We start from the raw sequence: 22,377 nt of genomic DNA, 5'->3' as shown, positions 1-22,377 counted from the left end.
GTTCACAGGTAATACAGTCGTAAGTCAATCACCAGTCACTGTTGGAGCATGGAATATGTGCAGCCTAATGGACAATGCCACAGCCGTCAGAACGACTCTCTTGTTGGTGGAGTGCTGGCTATATGCAACATCCAGATCATCGCACTCAGTCAGTTTCACAACCGGAGGGTCAGCTCTGGGAAAATGGCGCAATACAGATTATTTTGGAGCAGCTGTGCAAAAGAAGAACAACATAGAACATAGAAAATACAGCACAGAACAGGCCCTTCGGCCCACGATGTTGTGCCGAACCTTTGTCCTAGATTAATCATATATTATCATTGAATTTACAGTGCAGAAGGAGGCCATTCGGCCCTTTGAGTCTGCACCGGCTCTTGGAAAGAGCACCCTACCCAAACTCAACACCTCCACCCAACACCAAGGGCAATTTGGACATTAAGGGCAATTTATCAATGGCCAATTCACCTAACCCGCACATCTTTGGACTGTGGGAGGAAACCGGAGCACCCGGAGGAAACCCACGCAGACACGGGGAGGACGTGCAGACTCCGCACAGACAGTGACCCAAGCCGGAACCGAACCTGGGACCCTGGAGCTGTGAAGCAAATTGTGCTATCCACAATGCTACCGTGCTGCCCTGAAGAACAAATAAACCTACACTATATAATTTTACCGTAATCCATGTACCTATCCATTTGCTGCTTGATGGTCCCTAATGTTTCCGACTCAACTACTTCCACAGGCAGTGCATTCCATGCCCCCACTACTCTCTGGGTAAAGAACCTACCTCTGATAACACTCCTATATCTTCCACCGTTCACCTTAAATTTATGTCCCCTTGTAATGGTTTGTTCCACCCAGGGAAAAAGTCTCTGACTGTCTACTCTATCTATTCCCCTGATCATCTTATAAACCTCTATCAAGTCGCCCCTCATCCTTCTCCGTTCTAATGAGAAAAGGCCTAGCACCTTCAACCTTTCCTCGTAAGACCTACTCTCCATTCCAGGCAACATCCTGGTAAATCTTCTTTGCACCTTTTCCAAAGCTTCCACATCCTTCCTAAAATGAGGCGACCAGAACTGTACACAGTACTCCAAATGTGGCCTTACCAAAGCTTTGTACAGCTGCATCATCACCTCACGGCTCTTAAATTCAATCCCTCTGCTAATGAACGCAAGCACATCATAGGCCTTCTTCACAACTCTATCCACTTGAGTGGCAACTTTCAAAGATGTATGAACATAGACCCCAAGATCTCTCTGCTCCTCCACATTGCCAAGAACTCTACCGTTAACCCTGTATTCCGCATTCATATTTGTCCTTCCAAAATGGACAACCTCACACTTTTCAGGGCTAAACTCCATCTGCAACTTCTCAGCCTGGCTCTGCATCCTATCTATGTCTCTTTGCAGTCGACAACAGCCCTCCTTACTATCCACAACTCCACCAATCTTTGTATCGTCTGCAAATTTACTGACCCACCCTTCAACTCCCTCATCCAAGTCATTAATGAAAATAACAAACAGCAGAGGAGCCAGAACTGATCCCTGCGGTACGCCACTGGTAACTGGGATCCAGGCTGAATATTTGCCATCCACCACCACTCTCTGACTTCTATCGGTTAGACAGTTCGTTATCCAACTGGTTAAATTTCCCACTATCCCATGCCTCCTTACTTTCTGCATAAGCCTACCATGGGGAACTTTATCAAATGCCTTACTAAAATCCACTGCTTTACCTTCATCCACATGCTTGGTCACCTCCTCAAAGAATTCAATAAGACTTGTAAGGCAAGACCTACCCCTCACAAATCCATGCTGACTATCCCTAATCAAGCAGTGTCTTCCCAGATGCTCAGAAATCCTATCCTTCAGTACCCTTTCCATTACTTTGCCTACCACCGAAGTAAGACTAACTGGCCTGTAATTCCCAGGGTTATCCCTAGTTCCTTTTTTGAACAGGGGCACGACATTCGCCACTCTCCAATCCCCTGGTACCACCCCTGTTGACAGTGAGGACGAAAAGATCATTGCCAACAGCTCTGCAATTTCATCTCTTGCTTCCCATAGAATCCTTGGATATATCCCGTCAGGCCCGGGGGACTTGTCTATCCTCAAGTTTTTCAAAATGCCCAACACATCTTCCTTCCTAACAAGTATTTCCTCGAGCTTACCAATCTGTTTCACACTGTCCTCTCCAACAATATCGCCCCTCTCATTTGTAAATACAGAAGAAAAGTACTCGTTCAAGACCTCTCCTATCTCTTCAGACTCAATACACAATCTCCCGCTACTGTCCTTGATCGGACCTACCCTCGCTCTAGTCATTCTCATATTTCTCACATATGTGTAAAAGGCCTTGGGGTTTTCCTTGATCCTACCCGCCAAAGATTGTTCGTGCCCTCTCTTAGCTCTCCTAATCCCTTTCTTCAGTTCCCTCCTGGCTATCTTGTATCCCTCCAATGCCCTGTCTGAACCTTGTTTCCTCAGCCTTACATAAGTCATCTTTTTCCTCTTAACAAGACATTCAACCTCTCGTCAACCATGGTTCCCTCACTCGACCATCTCTTCCCTGCCTGACAGGGACATACATATCAAGGACACGTAGCACCTGTTCCTTGAACAAGTTCCACATTTCACTTGTGTCCTTCCCTGACAGCCTATGTTCCCAACTTATGCACTTCAATTCTTGTCTGACAACATCGTATTTACCCTTCCCCCAATTGTAAACCTTGCTCTGTTGCACGTACCTATCCCTCTCCATTACTAAAGTGAAAGTCACAGAATTGTGGTCACTATCTCCAAAATGCTCCCCCACTAACAAAGCTATCACTTGCCCTGGTTCATTACCCAGTACTAAATCCAATATTGCCCCTCCTCTGGTCGGACAATCTACATACCGTGTTAGAAAAGCTTCCTGGACACACTGCACAAACACCACCCCATCCAAACTATTTGATCTAAAGAGTTTCCACTCAATATTTGGGAAGTTAAAGTCGCCCACGACTACTACCCTATGACTTCTGCACCTTTCCAAAATCTGTTTCCCAATCTGTTCCTCCACATCTCTGTTACTATTCGGGGGCCTATAGAAAACTCCTAACAAGGTGACTGCTCCTTTCCTATTTCTGACTTCAACCCATACTACCTCAATAGGGTGATACTCCTCGAACTGCCTTTCTGCAGCTTGTACAGGTCCCACCTTCCCCAGAATGCGCTCCAATTATCCAAATACCTGAAGCCCTCCCTCCTACACCATTCCTGCAGCCACGTGTCCAACTGCACTCTCTCCCTATTCCTAGCCTCGCTATCACGTGGCACCGGCAACAAACCAGAGATGACAACTCTGTCTGTCCTGGCTTTTAACTTCCAGCCTAACTCCCTAAACTTGTTTATTACCTCCACACCCCTTTTCCTACCTATGTCGTTTGTACCAATGTGCACCACGACTTCTGGCTGCTCCCCCTCCCCCTTAAGGATCCTGAAGACACGATCCGAGACATCCCTGGCCCTGGCACCCGGGAGGCAACATTACTTCCGGGAGTCTCGCTCGCGACCACAGAATCTCCTATCTATTCCCCTAACCATTGAATCTCCGACAGCTTTTCTATTCTCCCCCCTTCCCTTCTGAGCCCCAGAGCCAGACTCAGTGCCAGAGACCTGGCCGCTAGGGCCTTCCCCCGGTAGGTCATCCCCCCCCAACAGCATCCAAAACGGTATACTTGTTTTGAAGGGGAACGGCCACGAGGGATCCCTGCACTGTCTGCCTGTTTGTTTTTTTCCCCCTGACTGTAACCCAGCTATTCTTGTCCTGTGCCTTGGGTGTGGTTACCTCCCTGTAACTCTTCTCAATCACCCCCTCTGCCTCCCGGATGATCCGAAGTTCATCCAGCTTCAGCTCCAGTTCCCTAACACGGACTTTGGGGAGCTGAAGTTGGGTGCACTTCCCGCAGGTATAGTCAGTGGGGACACCGGTGGTATCCCTCACCACCCACATCCTACAGGAGGAGCATGTAACTGGCCTAGCCTCCATCCCCTCTTACCTTACAGAATATAGCTGCCGTGGACTAACTAGATCTCCGCCCTCCGACTCTGCTCCCAGTCAGCTACACTTTCTGTAAACTCCTGGCTCTCTTCTCACTCTTTGTGGAAATGTCGGAAACAAAATGAAAGGAGCACCTTACTCCCTCCTCACCTAACTCCCTCGGTCACCAGACTCTCACTATCGCACTCAAAAAGCACCAAATTCAGCACTCAGTGCAAACAAAGTCTGCACTGTAGGGGATCACTTTTATACTGTGAATCTAGCCTCTGAAAAACTGGCCTAATCCAATTAACTAATTAACAAGCTCCAGCCGCAAGTGCCTACAAGTAGAAGCCTGTTTAAAGCTGATTGAAAATTCACCTTCTTCTAAACCAAACAGCAACTTTTAAGTTAATTAACTAAATAAAAGAAAGACTAAACTTTAGATAAAAATGATGCCTTATACTCCCTCGGTCACCAAACTCTCACTATCGCACTCAAATGCACCAAATTCAGCACTCAGTGCAAAAAGAACAGTGTGAAGCTGGTGTAGACTTTGCTCTCTTGAACTTTCCTTGTGTAAGTTCACTTGTGTGTTAAGCTGACAAGTGTGTTAATGTATGTTCATAGCCATCCCCACCACCTCAACACAATCCTGAAGGTCATTTTGATAGCCAAGAACCAATACAGCCGCCAGCACAGACAAAATATTAAATACAGTGGAGAAATACTTGACACAAATAAATTACCTCATTTGAAAAGAGGAGAGGATGCCATCTCGGAGATGCCGCAATTGCAACCATCTACAAAAAAAGGAGTCAAGACCGACTACGGTAACTATACACCGCTATCTCTGCTGTCCAAGAGTCCTTCTCAAATGTCTTCTCCGCATGGATGAAATATCCTACCAGTCACAATTCGGATTCTCTTCATCAAAAGGCACAGTGGACATGATCTTCATAGCAAAACAAGTCCAAGAAAAATGCAGACAGCAGCTGCAACCTCTATTCGTAGTCCTCTTTGACCTCACAAAGGCCTTCGTCTCAATCAGACAGGACTGTGGAGCATCCTCCTCAAATTTGGCTGCCTGTAGAAATTTGTCACTATCCTCCGCCTGCTGCCAAATGACATCCAAGCTGTAATCCATCTGCCACAGTTTCAATACAAGTGCAAACTGGGGTCAAGTAAGGCAGTATCATCGCACCAACATGCTTTTCCATCTTCTTCGCCACACCACTCCATTCCATTCCATCTCCCAAGGTGGTCTCCTCTACAGGACATATTCACATTTTCACAGTAACTTCATTGCAGTGTTAATGTAAGCCAACTTGTGACACTAATAAAGATTTGTATTATATGGAAAACGAATTAACCTACAATGCCTCCAATCCAGAACCAGAATCAACCCAACCTCCATCATCGAACTGCAGTACTCGAACAACCCTTGTGCATCCAGGGGCCAAGCTCCAAACTATCGTCGACGCATTCTCAGGAGTAAGAAAGAACAGGCCGTAGGCTAACTAACCGGAAGACAAGGGTCCTCTCCAGCTTGCTCTCACTGCACACCACTGACCATCAAGGTCCAAATTTAAGGTGAATGGTGGATGATATAGGGGGGGATGTCAGAGGTAGGTTCTTTACCCAGAGTAGTGGGGGCATGGAATGCCTGTGGAAGTAGTTGAGTCGGAAACATTAGGGACCTTCAAACGGCTATTGGATTGGTACATGGATTACGGTAGAATGATGGGGTGTAGATTAATTTGTTCTTAATCTAGGACAAAAGTTTGGCACAACACCGTGGGCCGAAGGGCCTGTTCTGTGCTGTATTTTTCTATGGTGAACTATTGGACAATGTTCATAATTTCTCATACCTTGGGAGCGTCCTCTCGGAGGGGAACTCAACATCACCTCCTTTGGTCATCTGACAAAGAGTGTTTGATGCCCAAGACCTCAAACCCAGCACCAAGCTCATGGTCTACAGTGCTACCTGACCTTTATGTGGCAGAGTTGAGGACAATGTACAGCAGATGCCATAAAACCTTAGAGAAATATCACCAGCGGTGCCCTGTAAATTCAAGAAAGGATAAGCGCTCCAATATTAATGACCTCTCTCAGGCCACCATTCCCAACAAAGAGGCACTGGTTATGGTTAATTAGCTACAATGGACGGACCACATCCATATTGCTTGACACAAGACTCCCAGAACCATCTCTCTACTGCAAGCTTCGCATGCCAAGCAGTTACTAGGAGGGCAGAGGAAATGTTTCAGAGACATCCGCAAAGCCTCCCTGAAAAAATACAATATCCCCACCAATTTGTGGGAATCTCCTGCGTGGGACCATCCCAACTGAAATATCCACAGAGGTGCCAACCATTTTGAACGTCTCGAAAGGCCCTGGTGGAGGTCATGCGCAAACAGTAGAAGTAACCTACCAAAATCAGAGCATCCCACCCAACTGCCTCATCAAACACGACCTGACCCACTTGTGGCAGAGTCTGTGGATCCAGCACTGGGACTTTTAGTCAAATTAGGACTCCCAACACCGGAGTGGAAGAAAGTCATCCTCGATCACGAGAGACTCCCCCTGCATGGCAACAGGCAAGCAAATCTCAGTGTATACCATGGCCAACCTTGCTGAAAGTTAATGACCTTCACTAGAATACTATTGTGCCAAAGCTGATCATTCTTGGTGACTTCAATGCAAGAGGTGGTGCATATTACAAGGTGCGGAGCAGGGTTATCAGAAAAAAAACAGGGTTAGCAGTTGTAACAGCAATGGTCTGTCACCTCTTGCTGAAAATGTGTGCTGACCTCTTAATCGCCAACAGTTTTCAACCTCCCTAATCACAACACATCCTGGATGCACCCCGCTCTCCTTCTCTCTCCGCAACACCCCCACCATTCCCAACCTTTCTATGCATTGCCATCTATGTCAAGAGGCCCCCCGCCCCCATATACAAAACAAACACCGTTCTCTAGCAATGAGTGCTGTAGATTACAAAATCATATAAAATCCAATGACTTCTTAAGCAACGCAAGTCTTTTAATTCAAACTGGAGCAAACTTCCAGGTTGTTTTGCTGTTAAAAATATGAACTTAAAAGACTGAATTAACACCTTTAATATTGCCAATCCTCAAATTAATTTGGAACTGGCCTTCAACACCATAATCCCAGCCAAGCTCATATCAAAGCTCCAAAACCTAGGACTTGGCTCCCCACTCTGCAACTGGATCATCGATTTTCTGACCAACAGACCACAATCAGTAAGAATGAACAACAACACCTCCTCCACAATAGTCCTCAACACCGGTGCCCCGCAAGGCTGCGTACTTAGCCCCCTACTCTACTCCCTGTACACACACGACTGCGTGGAAAAACTTGGTTCCAACTCCATCTACAAGTTTGCTGACGATATGACCATAGTGGGCCGGATCTCGAATAACGATGAGTCCGAATACAGGAGGGAGATAGAGAACCTAGTGGAGTGGTGTAGCGACAACAATCTCTCCCTCAATGCCAGCAAAACTAAAGAGCTGGTAATTGACTTCAGGAAGCAAAGTACTGTACACACCCGTCAGCATCAACGGAGCCGAGGTGGAGATGGTTAGCAGTTTCAAATTCCTAGGGGTGCACATCTCCAAAAATCTGTCCTGGTCCACCCACGTCGACGCTACCACCAAGAAAGCACAACAGCGCCTATACTTCCTCAGGAAACTAAGGAAATTCGGCATGTCCACATTGACTCTTACCAACTTTTACAGATGCACCATAGAAAGCATCCTATCAGGCTGCATCACAGCCTGGTATGGCAACTGCTCGGCCCAGGACCGCAAGAAACTTCAGAGTCGTGAACATCGCCCAGTCCATCACACAAACCTGCCTCTCATCCATTGACTCCATCTACATCTCCCGCTGCCTGGGGAAAGCGGGCAGTATAATCAAAGATCCCTCCCACCCGGCTTACTCACTCTTCCAACTTCTTCCATCGGGCAGGAGATACAGAAGTCTGAGAACACGCACAGACTCAAAAACAGCTTCTTCCCCACTGTCACCAGACTCCTAAATGACCCTCTTATGGACTGATTTCATTAACACTACACCCTGTATGCTTCATCCGATGCCAGTGCTTTTGTAGTTACATTGTATATGTTGTGTTGCCCTATTATGTATTTTCTTTTATTCCCTTTTCTTCTCATGTACTTAATGATCTGTTGAGCTGCTCGCAGAAAAATACTTTTCACTGTACCTCGGTACACGTGACAATAAACAAATCCAATCCAATTTCTCACTTTTTCCTCACCTTCCCCCTCACAGTTATCAACTAATTGTAACTTATAGATTTCGATGCTTGCTACCATCCAGTACTGTGCCCAAGTAGCCATCCTTTCTCGAAGCCTCATCTACAAGTACAATTTAGATGGTTATAACTACGCAAAGGAGGGAAGAGTAATGGGGCATGCTTTTGTTCAGGTTTAGCAATCAGTAGCAGGAACCATGGCTTATTATCCCAACTGCCCAGAGTTCGAGATATTCGTAGCATTCCACTGCTTTGTCAGTTTCAATCAGCACAGCCCAAGAGATCAAACTCATTGACACAACAATAGTGCATGGATTCAATGAGCCACTTCGAGAACCCTTTTTGGCAATTTCCTAAACAGAAGCAATACTCAAAATAACATGTTTGATTCAATTTATTCTATTTAATACATTGGTCCATCTAGCCTATCCTCTCCAACATCCTATCAGCATGCTTGTGATTTTGGAACTAACATACTGTTTGTATGTAGACTGGACAAGAACAGGAACAAGATGACTCCAATGCCTCCAGTCAGTAACCTACACAATAATTATTATTTGCCAAATTACTAGCACTTGTGGAATTGCACTGCAGCATTTAATTTACATATGAATGACAGGACAAAATAGGCAGGGATTTTAAAAATGTTGATTTTTAATGTTTCAAATTCAAATTAGTTTTTGCTTCGGTTGCTAGGATGCTTTCTGGAAGAGAAAGTAAATTGTGCTTCCCTCCAGCTGACAAAATATTCAAGCCATAACAAGCTACTTAGGAAATCTAGTTGATGGGATATGTTCAGACTGGAGTCCAGTTACTAGTGGTGTACCACAAGGATCTGTTTTGGGGCCACTGCTGTTTGTCATTTTTATAAATGACCTGGAGGAGGGCGTAGAAGGATGGGTGAGTAAATTTGCAGATGACACTAAAGTTGTGCACAGTGCGGAAGGATGTTACAAGTTACAGAGGGACATAGATAAGCTGCAGTGCTGCGCTGAGAGGTGGCAAATGGAGTTTAATGCAGAAAAGTGTGAGGTGATTCATCTTGGAAGGAATAACAGGAAGACAGAATACTGGACTAATGGTAAGATTCTTGGTAGTGTGGATGAGCAGAGAGATCTCGGTGTCCATGTACATAGATCCCTGAAAGTTGCCACCAGGTTGAGAGGGTTGTTAAGAAGGCGTATGGTGTGTCAGCTTTTATTGGTAGAGGGATTGTACAAAACTCTGGTGTACAATGGGGGTGTTGTGGAGAGAGGAGAGCGAGGTGCATCCAGGATGTGTTGTGATTAGGGAGCTGTACAAAACTCTGGTGCGGCCGCATTTGGAGTATTGCGTGCGTTTCTGGTCGCCGCATTATAGGAAGGATGTGGAAGCATTGGAAAGGGTGCAGATTTACCAGAATGTTGCCTGGTATGGAGGGAAGATCTTATGAGGGAAGGCTGAGGGACTTGAGGCTGTTTTCATTAGAGAGAAGGTTAAGATGTGACTTAATTGAGGCATACAAGATGATCAGAGGATTAGATAGGGTGGACAGTGAGAGCCGTTTTCCTTGGATGGTGATGTCTAGCACGAGGGGACATAGCTTTAAATTGAGGGGAGATAGATATAGGACAGATGTCAGAGGTAGGTCCTTTACTCAGAGAGTAGCAAGGGCGTGGAATGCCCTGCCTGCAACAGTAGTGGACTCGCCAACACTAAGGGCATTCAAATGGTCATTGGATAGACATATGGACGATAAGGGAATAGTGTAGATGGGCTTTAGAGTGGTTTCACAGGTTGGCACAACATCGAGGGCCAAAGGGCCTGTACTGCGCTGTAATGTTCTATGTACGCTGCAATTTAACCAACAGACCCAGACATTGCCATAACGTTGAATGACAAAGCATTATTATTAAGCGCAAAAGCTGAATCCTTATTTCCACAACCATTACTCACTCGTTACCATCCATTTCTTAATTGAATACAAAAAAATAAGGAAAATGGGGTTAGAATGATCAAAAACTGTAAGATAGTACAGAAGGGACCGCTGGGATAAACTTAGGTGGAATATAATAAGCATAGCATCTTACAGCAGGAAAATGATATGCCTATGATCCTAAAACATCAAATTAGGTGTTCTAATTTCTGGAATTAGAAACACAGTTAAACACAACCACAGTGAAGTGTACTGCATGTGACTTCAAGAGCACAGTGAAATTAGTAGCTTGGGAATAAAGACATTAGATTAAATTTACGTGGATAAATAATAAAGAGATGCATATGAAATATAATGTTAAAAGTAAGAGGCTCAAAGTTTATGGGTTCAAAGAAATAAATGCCAAAATTGAAGGCCTGCCTACTCCTGGATAAAACTAAATAATAGGATTTAGTTTCGGAGATTTATACACAGAGCATAGCATATAAAATTGAAGTGGTGCTACTTAAACGTATACTGTTATGGCCACAGCAGAAAGTTTATCAATGCTATAAAGAGGATGCAAATAGAGCTACTTGCATTATAACAAAAGCAAAAATATAAAATGCTAGAAAGGCTCAAATTGGTCTGACAGCATCTGTGGTGAGAGAAACAGAGTTAACATTTTATACCGCTGATCTTCCATCAAATCTGATGAAAGATCATTGGCTTGAAACTAAAATCTATTACCCTTGCTACAAATGCTACCTATAATATACGCAGGATGAGCTGTTTGAATGATGAGAAATTGAGCTGTCTTCATTGGAGCAAAGAACATTTTAAAGGTTTTATACAGATCATGAAGAAAACCTCATGGATTGATTGGAGAGCATAGATTTATGGTCACCAAAAGATCCATGGATCTTAGAAAACATTTTCTTAGTAGATCAATTGAACATAAAAGGCCCTATTAAAAACTTGTGAAACCTGGAATTCTCAAGTTTTTCAAGAGAACTGCATAAATATTTTAAAGAACATTTAAACAACTGGAAAAACTAACATGACGGGACTGTATGTGTTAATGGTGACTATGGGTGATTCCTGATTCCTTTTTGTTATTTGTTTATGTTAACATGCGAGCTAATGTTTGGGGGTTTGGTGGGAGGATGGGATTGTTGTTATTGATATGGAGATTGACATTGCATTCGTTACTGATTAGTGTTTATTGTTGGTGGGTGTAAATTTGGGAAAATGTGAAAATGGAGAATAAAAATGTTTTTTAAAAAACTAACATGATAGTTCAAAGTAGGCACAGACCAATTGTGCTTTAAAATCATATGATTCTATTTATTCCCTCACCTATATAGTTTTCTGTACTATTGTTTGTGGTGTCCATTTACAAGCAAATCATTATATGCAAAATAGTGGTAGGCACTCCACTAACAGGTAACATTAAATGTTCTATTCACCATTAATACATTCATATGTCAATTCTTTTCAGTTGCCTTCCCACTTCTCCATCCTTCCTTGCTTAAGCTTCCCCACCCCCCGTTTAGTTTATAAATTTATTTTCCTGTTTCTGTTCAAAACTCTCAGTCAGCAGAACTTGATGAAACAGACAAGCCACGATGAAAATGAAAATATCAAATTATTTTGGATGATCAACCCATTTGACCTCATTCGTACATAATTAACAGCTCTATCATCTGCCAATCAATCACAGCATCTTAAATGAGTCTAATATCTATCCTCAACCATTCTTCTTGGAAATCTTTGCATCCATTGTGTAAAGAAATATTTTCTAACATCTGCTAAAATCATTCCGAATATCCTTTACTCAGTGTTATTGTCCTGTGACTCTGGTGTATATGCTTGGTTCATTTTTCCTAACTACAAAAGATCAAGATGAGGGAAAAAACTGTCAAAGCTATGCCCAGGCCAACCGACAGTAATAATAATAGCAGCTGTGGATACCCGATTACATAACTAAATAATTCCTAAAAATCAGTTTCCATCACATTTCGGAAAGTGTCAGCCACTTTTGTTCCCCAAAGGATACAAGCTCATGAGTACAGTCTTGCTGGCTCCGAAATCGGCATGGTCGCACAGTGGTTAGCACTGTTGCTTCCCAGCGCCAGGATCCCAGGTTCAATTCCAGGCTTGGGTCACTGTCTGTGCGGAGTCTGCACATTCTCCCCATGTCTGTGGGTTTCCTCAAGTAATTTGGACATTCTGAATTCCCCCAGAGTGTATCCGAATAGGCAACTAGGTGTTTCACAGTTAATGTAAGCCTACTTGTGACAATAATAGATTATAAAAATGGAAAAACACTAGTAATCTTAGTTGTCCAACCATAAGGAGATGGGCAGATGCTTGTTAGCCAAGTGTTTAGGGCAGACGTATGAAGCAAACTTAGGGAATTGGCGTTGGGGGGACAAATGAGACATACTACAGCTGAATGTACGGCAGACTTTATCAAAAAAGAAAAGTTAGTAAAAGAGAATCCACTGTACTCGAGGGCAATTAGGGATGAGCAATAAATATTGGCCTAGCTAGCGACGCCCACATCCCAAGAATGAATCAAGAAAGATTTATGAGCACCCCATGAAAGTCTAGGAAATATCTGATCACCTGTTTAGCCAGGATGGTACGTGGCACAGGAAGGGTGAAAAAAGAGGAATTGCAACTTCAAAAGTCAGGATCATTTTTGGTGTAAATAGAAGCATTCTAAAAGGTAATCCGAGAGGTTACTGTGCTCACCAGCACAACTGACTAAACATTTATTGTATTATTAAATGAAACTCACTCGTCAGAAATCTCTACTGGAAGTGCATGCATAAACAGGCCCGGGGAGGTTCAGATTTGATTGATGCCCATGGCTAGACAGCCTATCAGTATTCACAAGAATACAGGACCAGGGATGTACTTCTGAGGCTGTATAAGGCTCTGGTTAGACCCCATTTGGAGTATTATGAGCAGTTTTGGGCCCCGTATTTAAGGAAGGATGTGCTGGCCTTGGAAAGGGTCCAGAGGATTTTCACAAGAATGATCCCTGGATTGAAGAACTTGTCATATGAGGAATGGTTGAGGACTCTGAGTCTGTACTCGTTAGAGTTTAGAAGGATGAGGGGGGGGATCTTATTGAAACTTACAGGAAACTGTGAGGACTGGATAGAGTGGACGTGGAGAGGATGTTTCCACTTGTTGGAAAAACTAGAACCAGAGGACACCATCTCAGATTAAAGGAATGATTCTTTAAAACGGAGATGAGGAGGAATTTCTTCCGCCAGAGGGTGGTGAATCTGTGGAACTCTACCGCAGAAGGCTGTGGAGGCCAAATCATTGAGTGTCTTTAAGAAAGAGGTAGATAGGTTCTTGATTAATAAGAGGATCAGGGGTTATGGGGAGAAGGCAGGAGAACGGGGGATGAGAAAATATCAGCCATGATTGAATGGCGGAGCAAATTCGATGGGCCGAGTGGCCTAATTCTGCTCCTATGCCTTATGGTCTTACCATCAAGACTTACTCAAAAAGTAGCCACATGGGCAAGATATGTACCTGAACAACCAGGAAAGGAAAACAACATTTGGCATAAAGAAACAATATATGTATAATGTATGAACATTATGCAAGAGTTGCCATCCAAGACTACAGCTGTGTTAGCTGCAAACAGAAAACTGTTGAACTACATGGCACAACTATCCACTAAATATATTTTAACTGTGGCTAAAGTCCCACATTGAAACAGGGCTCATATGGGTTTCAGATTAACTGCATGCAACAACATTCTGAAAGATAACCAGAAAAATGACTGGCCACCAGCGTATTTATTCCATGCTACGAGAGGTTTGATCAATTAAGAAACTCCCAAGTGGTAAATCTCATTCGTTTTCCTAAAATCTATGTATACTTATTCACTATACCAGTTTTGTTGTACATCGTGCACACTAAACCACTTCTTTGTGATGTTTTCTATTCAAAGATAAAATTAAATATCTAATATCATCTAAACCATTGATAGGTTGTACATAACCTTTGCAGAATGAAATTTCAACCTTATTCACTTTTTTTTAGTACTTTTAGTACTATAACACTTGCACTATATCTATCAATCTCAGATCGTGCAACTAAAGCCTCCACAGGCAGTATTTTTACATTGCTATCTGTAATGTAAAGATGCGGTTCCATCAGTAAAGCCAGGGCAACTGCACTCTATACATTTATAAACTTGCCTAGCACTTATTTAAAGAGTCCAAAGGGATCAACAAACTCCTGAACACTGCAAACCTAATTTGACACTGCAATTCTCCTCCATGCAGTGTCAATCCCCAAGGATGCAACTGTTGTACTAAATCTGTAGCACAAACACAGCCTTAAGAGTCCAATGGGAATGTTAAAAATATCCTACTGCTTTTGCCACATAGCAAAAACAATTCAATTTCATAAACACCAAATAAAAATAATTAATGGAATGAATCATGATCATTCTTATAAGGAAAAATACCAACAAAACATAATGTTTTGGGTTAATAGATAGAATGGCCAAATGAGAAACGTGTAATTGTTGAAGTAGAGTTTCTAAAACTGCTCCCACAATTTTACTCCATTGACCCCCGGAACTATTTGAACTACATACCTAATAACGGTCACATGGGATGTAAATTTAAAAGAAATGAACAAACAATCTGCTGATAATACATTTCAAGGACAATTGTGGGGGCTCAAAGGGAGTTTGCTTAGCTGTTGCAATACCCATTTGTTGCTATCAAAGCCAGGCAAGCTATCTTGAAGCCTGGAATGCCACGCTCCTAAAAATAGAACAAGCTTCAGTTCGGAATCTGAGAAAAGAACAGCTGATGTACAGAGAAAAAGCAAACAGAAAAAGGAGAAGGAACAGGTTGCAAGTGTCTGAGAAACACAGAGGAATAAGACAGTTTCCTAAATGAACAATAGCTCGGAACAGAATCAAAAATTAGATGATTAAAATGTTTAAAAGATTAAACATTAGGGCTGAAGGACTTGTAACAAAAAAAAGGTTGCACACTAGGAGACAGTGAGAGCAGCACGAGTAGTGCTACACTCCTGTATGCTTCACCTGATGCCTGTGTCTTTGTATTTACATTGTGTATTTTATGTTTGCCTTTTTTTCTTTTCATGTACGGAATGATCTGTCTGAGCTGTACGCAGAACAATACTTTTCACTGTACCACAGTACACGTGACAATAAACAAATCCAATCCAAAATAACAGAAAACTTTGAGATCAATGTAGCTATTGCAAAGAGACCAGTACCAATTGCATTGTGTTGAAACAAATCACTAACTTGGATTCAGAGACTATAGAGTTAACAGCATAGGAACAGGCCGTTCCGCACAAACTTTCTGTGCTGGTGTTCATGCTGCACACAAGCCTCCTTCCACCTTACTTCATCTCACCCTCTCAACATATCCTTTTCTCCTTCCTGTTCATGTACGTTTTACCTTCACTTTCCATCTATGCTATTCACCTCAGCTACTTCACGAGGTAGCACTTGCTAATCACTCTCGAATAATAAATCTTAATAATCTTTATTATTGTCACAAGTAGGCTTACATTAACACTAGTTGCGACTATAAGTCCCAATCCAGAACACAAATTAAAGCTGACACTGGAGCAGTATGGAGGGGTTGCTGCACTTTGAGGTCCATCTGCTCTATTAGGTGGATGTATTAGATTCTATGACAATATTTTTTTAAAAATAACAGTGAAATTCTCCCAACTAGCCAAGCCTATGTTTTTATTCCTCAATCAATATCACCGAAACATGGGCAGCACGGTGGCACAGTGGTTGGCACAGCAGTCTCAAGGCGCTGAGGTCCCAGGTTCGATCCTGGCTCTGGGTCACTGTGGAGTTTGCACATTCTCCCTGTGTTTGCGTGGATTTCGCCCAGACAATCCAAAAGATGTGCAGGGTAGGTGGATTGGCCACGTCATAATTGCCCCTTAATTGGAAAAAATGAATTGGGTACTCTTAATTTTTTTTAAAAATATAACCGAAACAGATGATCTGATTGTTACATTGCTGTTTGCCACATTCCCGGCATTACAACAGCGAATGTACTTCACAAAGTACTTCAGCGATTATGCTTCGAGACATCTCAAGGTCATGAAAGGTGCTAAATAAATGTAAGCCTTTCGCTGGAATTTCTTATTAGATGTATTTTTTTGTTAAGTTTAGAGTACCCAATTAATTTTAGTGTGGCAATTTAGTGTATCTAATCCACCAACCCTGCACATCTTTGGGTTGTGGGGGCGAAACCCACGCAAACATGGGGAGAATGTGTAAACTCCACACGGACAATGACCCAGAGCCGGGATCGAACCTGTGAACTCTGCGTTGTGAGGCAGCAGCACTAACAAGTGTACCACCATGCACTGACCCTTATTTATTGAGGAACATGCAAGTGTACAGTGGATACTAAATTAAAAGACAGTCAAATTTGGTGAGCTATCCAATGACCTACAAAATGAGATATTTGAGTTCGTGAAACATAACAGCATAATTGCAATGCAAGGGAGCAATGGATATCAAACCAAATGAGGTACCAAGAGTAGCCAAAAACGTGCTCAAAATGGAGGGTTTTAAGGAGAGCCAAGTGGAAAAGCAGAGGACGTTGGATAAAACAATGACCAAGCAGCTGAAGTAGAATTTGGACTTTGGAGTGGTGTGTGTGTACCTATGTGGGTGGGGCATGAGGGACTGTGGATGCAAAAAACCAAGATTACAGATAAGGATGGTCAAGGTTAGGATGGGATTTAAAGGGGCGGCATGTGGTGCAGTGGTTAGCACTGGGACTGCGGCGCTGAGGACCCGGGTTCAAATCCCGGCCCTGTGTCACTGTCCTTGTGGAGTTTGCACATTCTCCCGTGTCTGCATGGGTTTCACCCCCACAACCCAAAGATGTGCAGGTTAGGTGGATTGGCCACGCTAAATTGCCCCTTAACTGGAAAAGAAAATAATTGGATACTCTAAATTTATTTTAAAAAAGGATGGGATTTAAATATACGGTGATAATTTTAAATGAAAGCAGCATGGTGGCGCAGTGGTCAGCACTGTTGCCTCATGGCGCCGAGGACCCGGATTCGAACCCTGCCCCGGGACACTGTCTGTCTGGAGTTTGCACATTCTCCCCATGTTTCCATGGGTCTCACCCACAACCCAAAGATGTGCAGTGCAGGTGGATTGGACACGCTAAATTGCCCTTTAGTTGGAATTTTTTTTTTTTTAAATAAATGTAAACGAGACATTGGGGATCCAATAAGAATCAGCAAAGATAGATAGGATGTGATGCAGGTTGGACACATGCAGTAACACTGCTCATCTGAAATTTAGAAAGTGTAAAATGAAAAAAGTCAGGAACAATGGACTTCCAAACAGGCCAAAAATTTATAACAGCCAGATTATCAAATGTATTTTGCTGATCAAGCAGCGAGATTACTGAACTGGAATGGTCTTCCTCTGTCCTACTTATCTTTAACAAGAGGAAGGAAAATCCAAAAATGTGAGGAAATTAAAAACAAAAACGAGCCTGAATAATAATAATGGAGTTTTTAATCTATATAGTGTCTTTAATATAATAAAACATCCAAGATACTTCACAGGAGTGTTAGAAAGTAAAATTTAACACACAGGACAGATGCCAAAAGCTTGGTCAAACAGATAGGTTTTAAGGAACGTCTTAGAGAAAGGAAAGGCAAAGTGGTTTAGGGAGGGACTCCAGAGCTTCAGGCTGAGGCAACTGATGGTACAGCTGCCATTGGTGGAGTAATTAAAATAGGGAATGCACAAGAGGCCAAAATTAAAGGAGTGCAAATTTTTCAGAGCATTCTAGAGCTGGAGAAGTACAGAAATAGGGAGAAGCAATGGAGAGATTTGAATACAATAAGAATGGTAAAATCAAGGTGTTGCTTATATTGGGAACCAAAGCTACTCAGCAAGCACAGGTGTTATGGATGAATGGCATATGCAAAGACAGGCAAAAAAGCAAACCAGTAAAGAACTATACAAAGAATAGATAAGGCCACAAGGGGAAAGGTTCTTAAAGCGTTTATCTGTCCCAATGCATCTGTAAAGTCCAAACTTGTGACATTTTGAGTGATTCCACAAAGCAAATGTCCAAAAAACACTTACTGGGGCTGCTTCAGTAGGTATTTTGATTGCTTATAACAGTGGAAATTTATATTATATTTATTGCAACATGGTTATTTGTAATTATGTAGTGCAATTTGGGGGAACACTAAATAGTTTGTTTAAATTGTTACAATACTACACAAAAAGTGCACTCCAATATTGTATCAGTTGAAATTAAAAAGTGACTTAAACTAAAATGAAAAATAACCCAATACAGAAAACATGTAGAGTTAGTGTGGAAATATAGCTGACGGTAGATGAAAGAACTGCTTGAGAAGATGATCTATCATACTCTTGTGGGTCAGAATGGCTAATCAAGTTAAATACTTCTTGTGGCCAGACACAACTAACTATAAAGAAATTGAAGGATTTAAAGTCAAAATTGAAATAACTCACTGTGAACTCACAAATTAGTGAAGTATTCCAAAAAAAAAAAAAAAAAAATTGGATTTTATACATAATCCAAACAATCAAAAAAGTCTTTCAACAAATTACAAAGTTCAAGATTTGGACTTAATTTTCCTCCAAATAATGAAAAAAGCTTTACTAAACCAACAGCATGATTACAACAATTTATAAAAAAATACTGAAAAAAATGGTTGGTATACTGCACACGAGCTCAATTGCATAAATATACTTAAAAGTGAATCATGCTGAGCAGCTATCACTATTTGAAACTTCCTAGTACTAACACCAAGAATGCAAGTTACCATTAAACTACCAGGGTGCACAAACTGCATTATCACTTGCATCACAGTTCAATCAACGTGCAGATCAATAGGACAATTGCGACAAAAAAAAACTATTGTTTTGAAACTGCTGAATTTATAAATCAAAGTAAAATTGTTAGTTATATATTCATGTAACTACTTAAATATTTATTAGGTTAAAGACTTCAACTATAGTGCTCCCTATCCTGTGAAACTTAAATATTTAACGTGTGAATGGCTCAGTGCAAAGTACCAGGTTGAACCAGTATATTTTGTGCTTACAATCCTTTCATTTCTTTCATTTTGCACTGCAGTTAAGATCCAGTTCTCAAGTTCCTCTATGATAAAAGTAGATTCATGAGGGGTACAGTTCCAGACATGTTGGCTAATCTCCACTCTCTTTTCAAGTGACCTCTCTTCAAATAAGCCGTAACAGAAATATTTGGCAGGTCAGTCATCATTGAGGCCAGAGGGCTGGGGAGACATTAGGTTCAACCAATCCTGTTCAGTTCAGTCCAAAGATGCCAATTACCAAAAGGGAAACTAGCATTAGGGATCAAAAGTAGAACATTGTTTCTTTATTCCTTATGTAGATTAAGTGTAGCTCCTTCAAAAACCATCCAGCTCAGCTTCACCAACAAACCAGATACAATAGATAGGGCTTTCCAATCTCCATAACTTAGTTTCATACGGAGTGCAATGATTTTTCAAATGAGTCATGTTGCTTTTTTCATTCAATTTATGATATCTGCATTTTAAATCAACATTTTCAACTCATCAGTGTGATGAAGTAAGAATACTTTAGGTATTTTTGCAAAAAGAAAGCAGGTCAAAATGTTTGTGACCTTACTGCTTTGTTGAAAAATTAAAATGCTAGCACACTTGTGATCAGCTATTTTCCTTATGGGATGCCAAAGGACTGTAGTTAAGAGCTCCTGGGAACTTGCACTCTTATCTACTCCCCTGAGTATACAAAGGCAGGTGGAACAAGCTCATCACTTGCATTTATTACTATACTCAACCTGATGACAGCAACAAAGCGCACAGAGATTTGGGTAGGTTGATAATTTAAGAAAAACTGAAGGTTCATCAAGCACTGCTAGACTTTCCCGTCTTGTATGCAAAATGAGCAATCTCGAGCTGAGTACATCATGGGACAGATAAAAATAAAGCTGCAAAGTGCAAGTACACTGTACCTAAACGGTAGGTTTAAATTGACATCCTGCTCTGGACAAAGATGATTGCTCACTTAGTAAATTATTTAACCGTACAGTCTGAATTTGCTCACTTATGCAGAATCCTGGATGATTAGCTCAACACGAGCTCTGAAACTGAAGGTAAAACTTTTAACATTTAAAAAAACTTACAATAAGTGGAAATTGTGAGTTTGAACTGATGCAGTCAGGGCTTCCTTAGAAATAAATGAAATAATTCAAAAGCAAAGGGAAGCTACTAAACAAAAGACTGAATAGAACCTCTCAGCAGCAGCAGGCCTTGCTCGTTATTAGCATGCATGAACAGGTTGCATGAACAGAACGCTATGCTTGGTTGACCAGTATTAATGCATGTAACCGTACAAAATAGTTAAAAATGTGTCTAAACTGGTGGAACAAAATTAAAGTGTACCCATACCGATAACTGGTGGGGGCCCATTTCTGCCAACATACAAGTATTGAGCCACTCATATTTTTTTATTATCCAAAAATCTTTTAAGAGCCATGAATTACAGCCCTAGCCCCAAATTAAGAAAAGGTTTGTAAATAGATCATGATGCAAAACTTTAAAAAATTATTTTACTGCACATTAGGATCTCCAATTGTCACAACACTATTTATTTTGATAATAAAACTTAATTTAAGTGCTGGTATAATGTTTGTATTAGCTTGGAGGTATTATTGAAATCTACAATGTGAGAAAGGTTCATGTTGGTCGTTATTGCCATTAAATCATGAATTTCAATATAAATTTAAAGTCTTGTACAAATAGATACAGCAAATTTTCCAAGCCAGATCCAATTGGAGCAGTACATCCTATTAAAGAGATTTGACGAGGGAATGTGGACTACAAGTTTTTGAAGATCTATGTTTTTTTAAAAAGGTATATTATTCATGCACGGCCTTCTTTGTTGGAAATGTTAAAAGTTATACTACAAAAGTGTTTTATCAGAAGGGCAATCATAATTTATTTCTAGATCTCCAGGCTAACTAAAGGTTTACAAGCACACCTCAGTGACTTTTCTCCTCCCTTTCTTGATAACTAGCCTACACTTGTTGCTCATCTCCCACCAAAGGAGAATTCAGGAAAAGAAACCACATCCTGTCACTCAATACTACAACAATCCCCAAATTCAGGGGGCTCCACTATAACTTCACTCCGAAAAACAGTACAGATATGCCAGTGAAGACCTACTGATAAGTCCATGACATTGCAATTACAAATTAAAAGGCTAAGCATTTCCCTGACATCCATTTGGTAGATATGTATTCAAATCACAATGCTTCCAAAGCACTTTTGACATGTGGCACATCTACTTTTATATTGCACAGGAATTTCCAGCTATTTTTAGACTACCTATTGGGAGTGGATTAGCTCAGTTGGCTCATGATGCAGAGCGAAGCCCAAGTGCATGGGTTCAATTCCTGAACCAGCTGTGGTTATCCATGAAGGCCCTCACCTGAGATGTGGTGGCCCTTAGGTTAAATCACCACCAGTCCCGCTCTCTCTCAAAGAGGATAACATAGAATTTACAGTGCAGAAGGAATGCAGAAGAGCAGCCTATGGTAACTTTAATTTAATTTTACCTATGATATGATGGGATGACCAGAGAAAAGAGAAAGATAACTTCTTGAAATGTCACTCGGCTCAATTGATCAAATGATCTTCTGCACTATAATTTCCAAGATTCCAATTCAACTGTCAATGGCTTCCTACCACAAGTCTACCAATACTTTAGCTACAAATATGAGGAGGAACTATGGCGAGAGAGAATATGATCTCCCAAATTATTTATTCCTCTTAAAAGTGAGCCAGAATGACAGACCAGGGATGCCTCCCCTTTACAAGCGAAATATTTGAAAAATTAATTCTGAACATGTGTTATATTGACTACTGATGGCAATTACAAACTAAAAAAGATGGGCTTTTCCTTTGACTCGAGGTGTTGGGAGATCTTGACAAAGGGACCTGCTGTGCCATATCAGAAGGCATTAAGATTAAATGCAAGGTGCAGGACTGGAATCAAGCCAGGCAAGTATCGTATGTCCTTTCTCAACAGACATCA

General features: G+C 41.6%; 2 protein-coding genes across 4 annotated transcripts in view; one reads left to right on the top strand and one right to left on the bottom strand.

Moving 5' to 3' along the window:
- Window positions 1-22,377, bottom strand: part of zc3h6 (zinc finger CCCH-type containing 6) — a 107,822-nt gene that overhangs the window by 81,156 nt on the left and 4,289 nt on the right. The gene's annotated exons all lie outside the window — the stretch shown is intronic.
- The window catches only part of LOC140411085 (ADP-ribose glycohydrolase OARD1-like), a 39,755-nt gene continuing 39,676 nt past the window's right edge, over window positions 22,299-22,377 (top strand). For both annotated transcript variants that reach the window (XM_072500105.1, XM_072500104.1), the window contains exon 1: window positions 22,299-22,343. In XM_072500105.1, coding sequence (XP_072356206.1) covers window positions 22,314-22,343 — 30 coding nt within the window. In that variant the 5' untranslated portion in view covers window positions 22,299-22,313. The remainder of the gene's footprint in view (window positions 22,344-22,377) is intronic.

The sequence above is a fragment of the Scyliorhinus torazame genome, chromosome 4 (genome assembly GCF_047496885.1).
Source record: "Scyliorhinus torazame isolate Kashiwa2021f chromosome 4, sScyTor2.1, whole genome shotgun sequence".
NCBI lineage: Eukaryota > Metazoa > Chordata > Chondrichthyes > Carcharhiniformes > Scyliorhinidae > Scyliorhinus > Scyliorhinus torazame.
The sequence above is the reverse complement of the archived record's forward strand: the minus strand, read 5'-3'. Positions and strand labels throughout refer to the sequence as shown.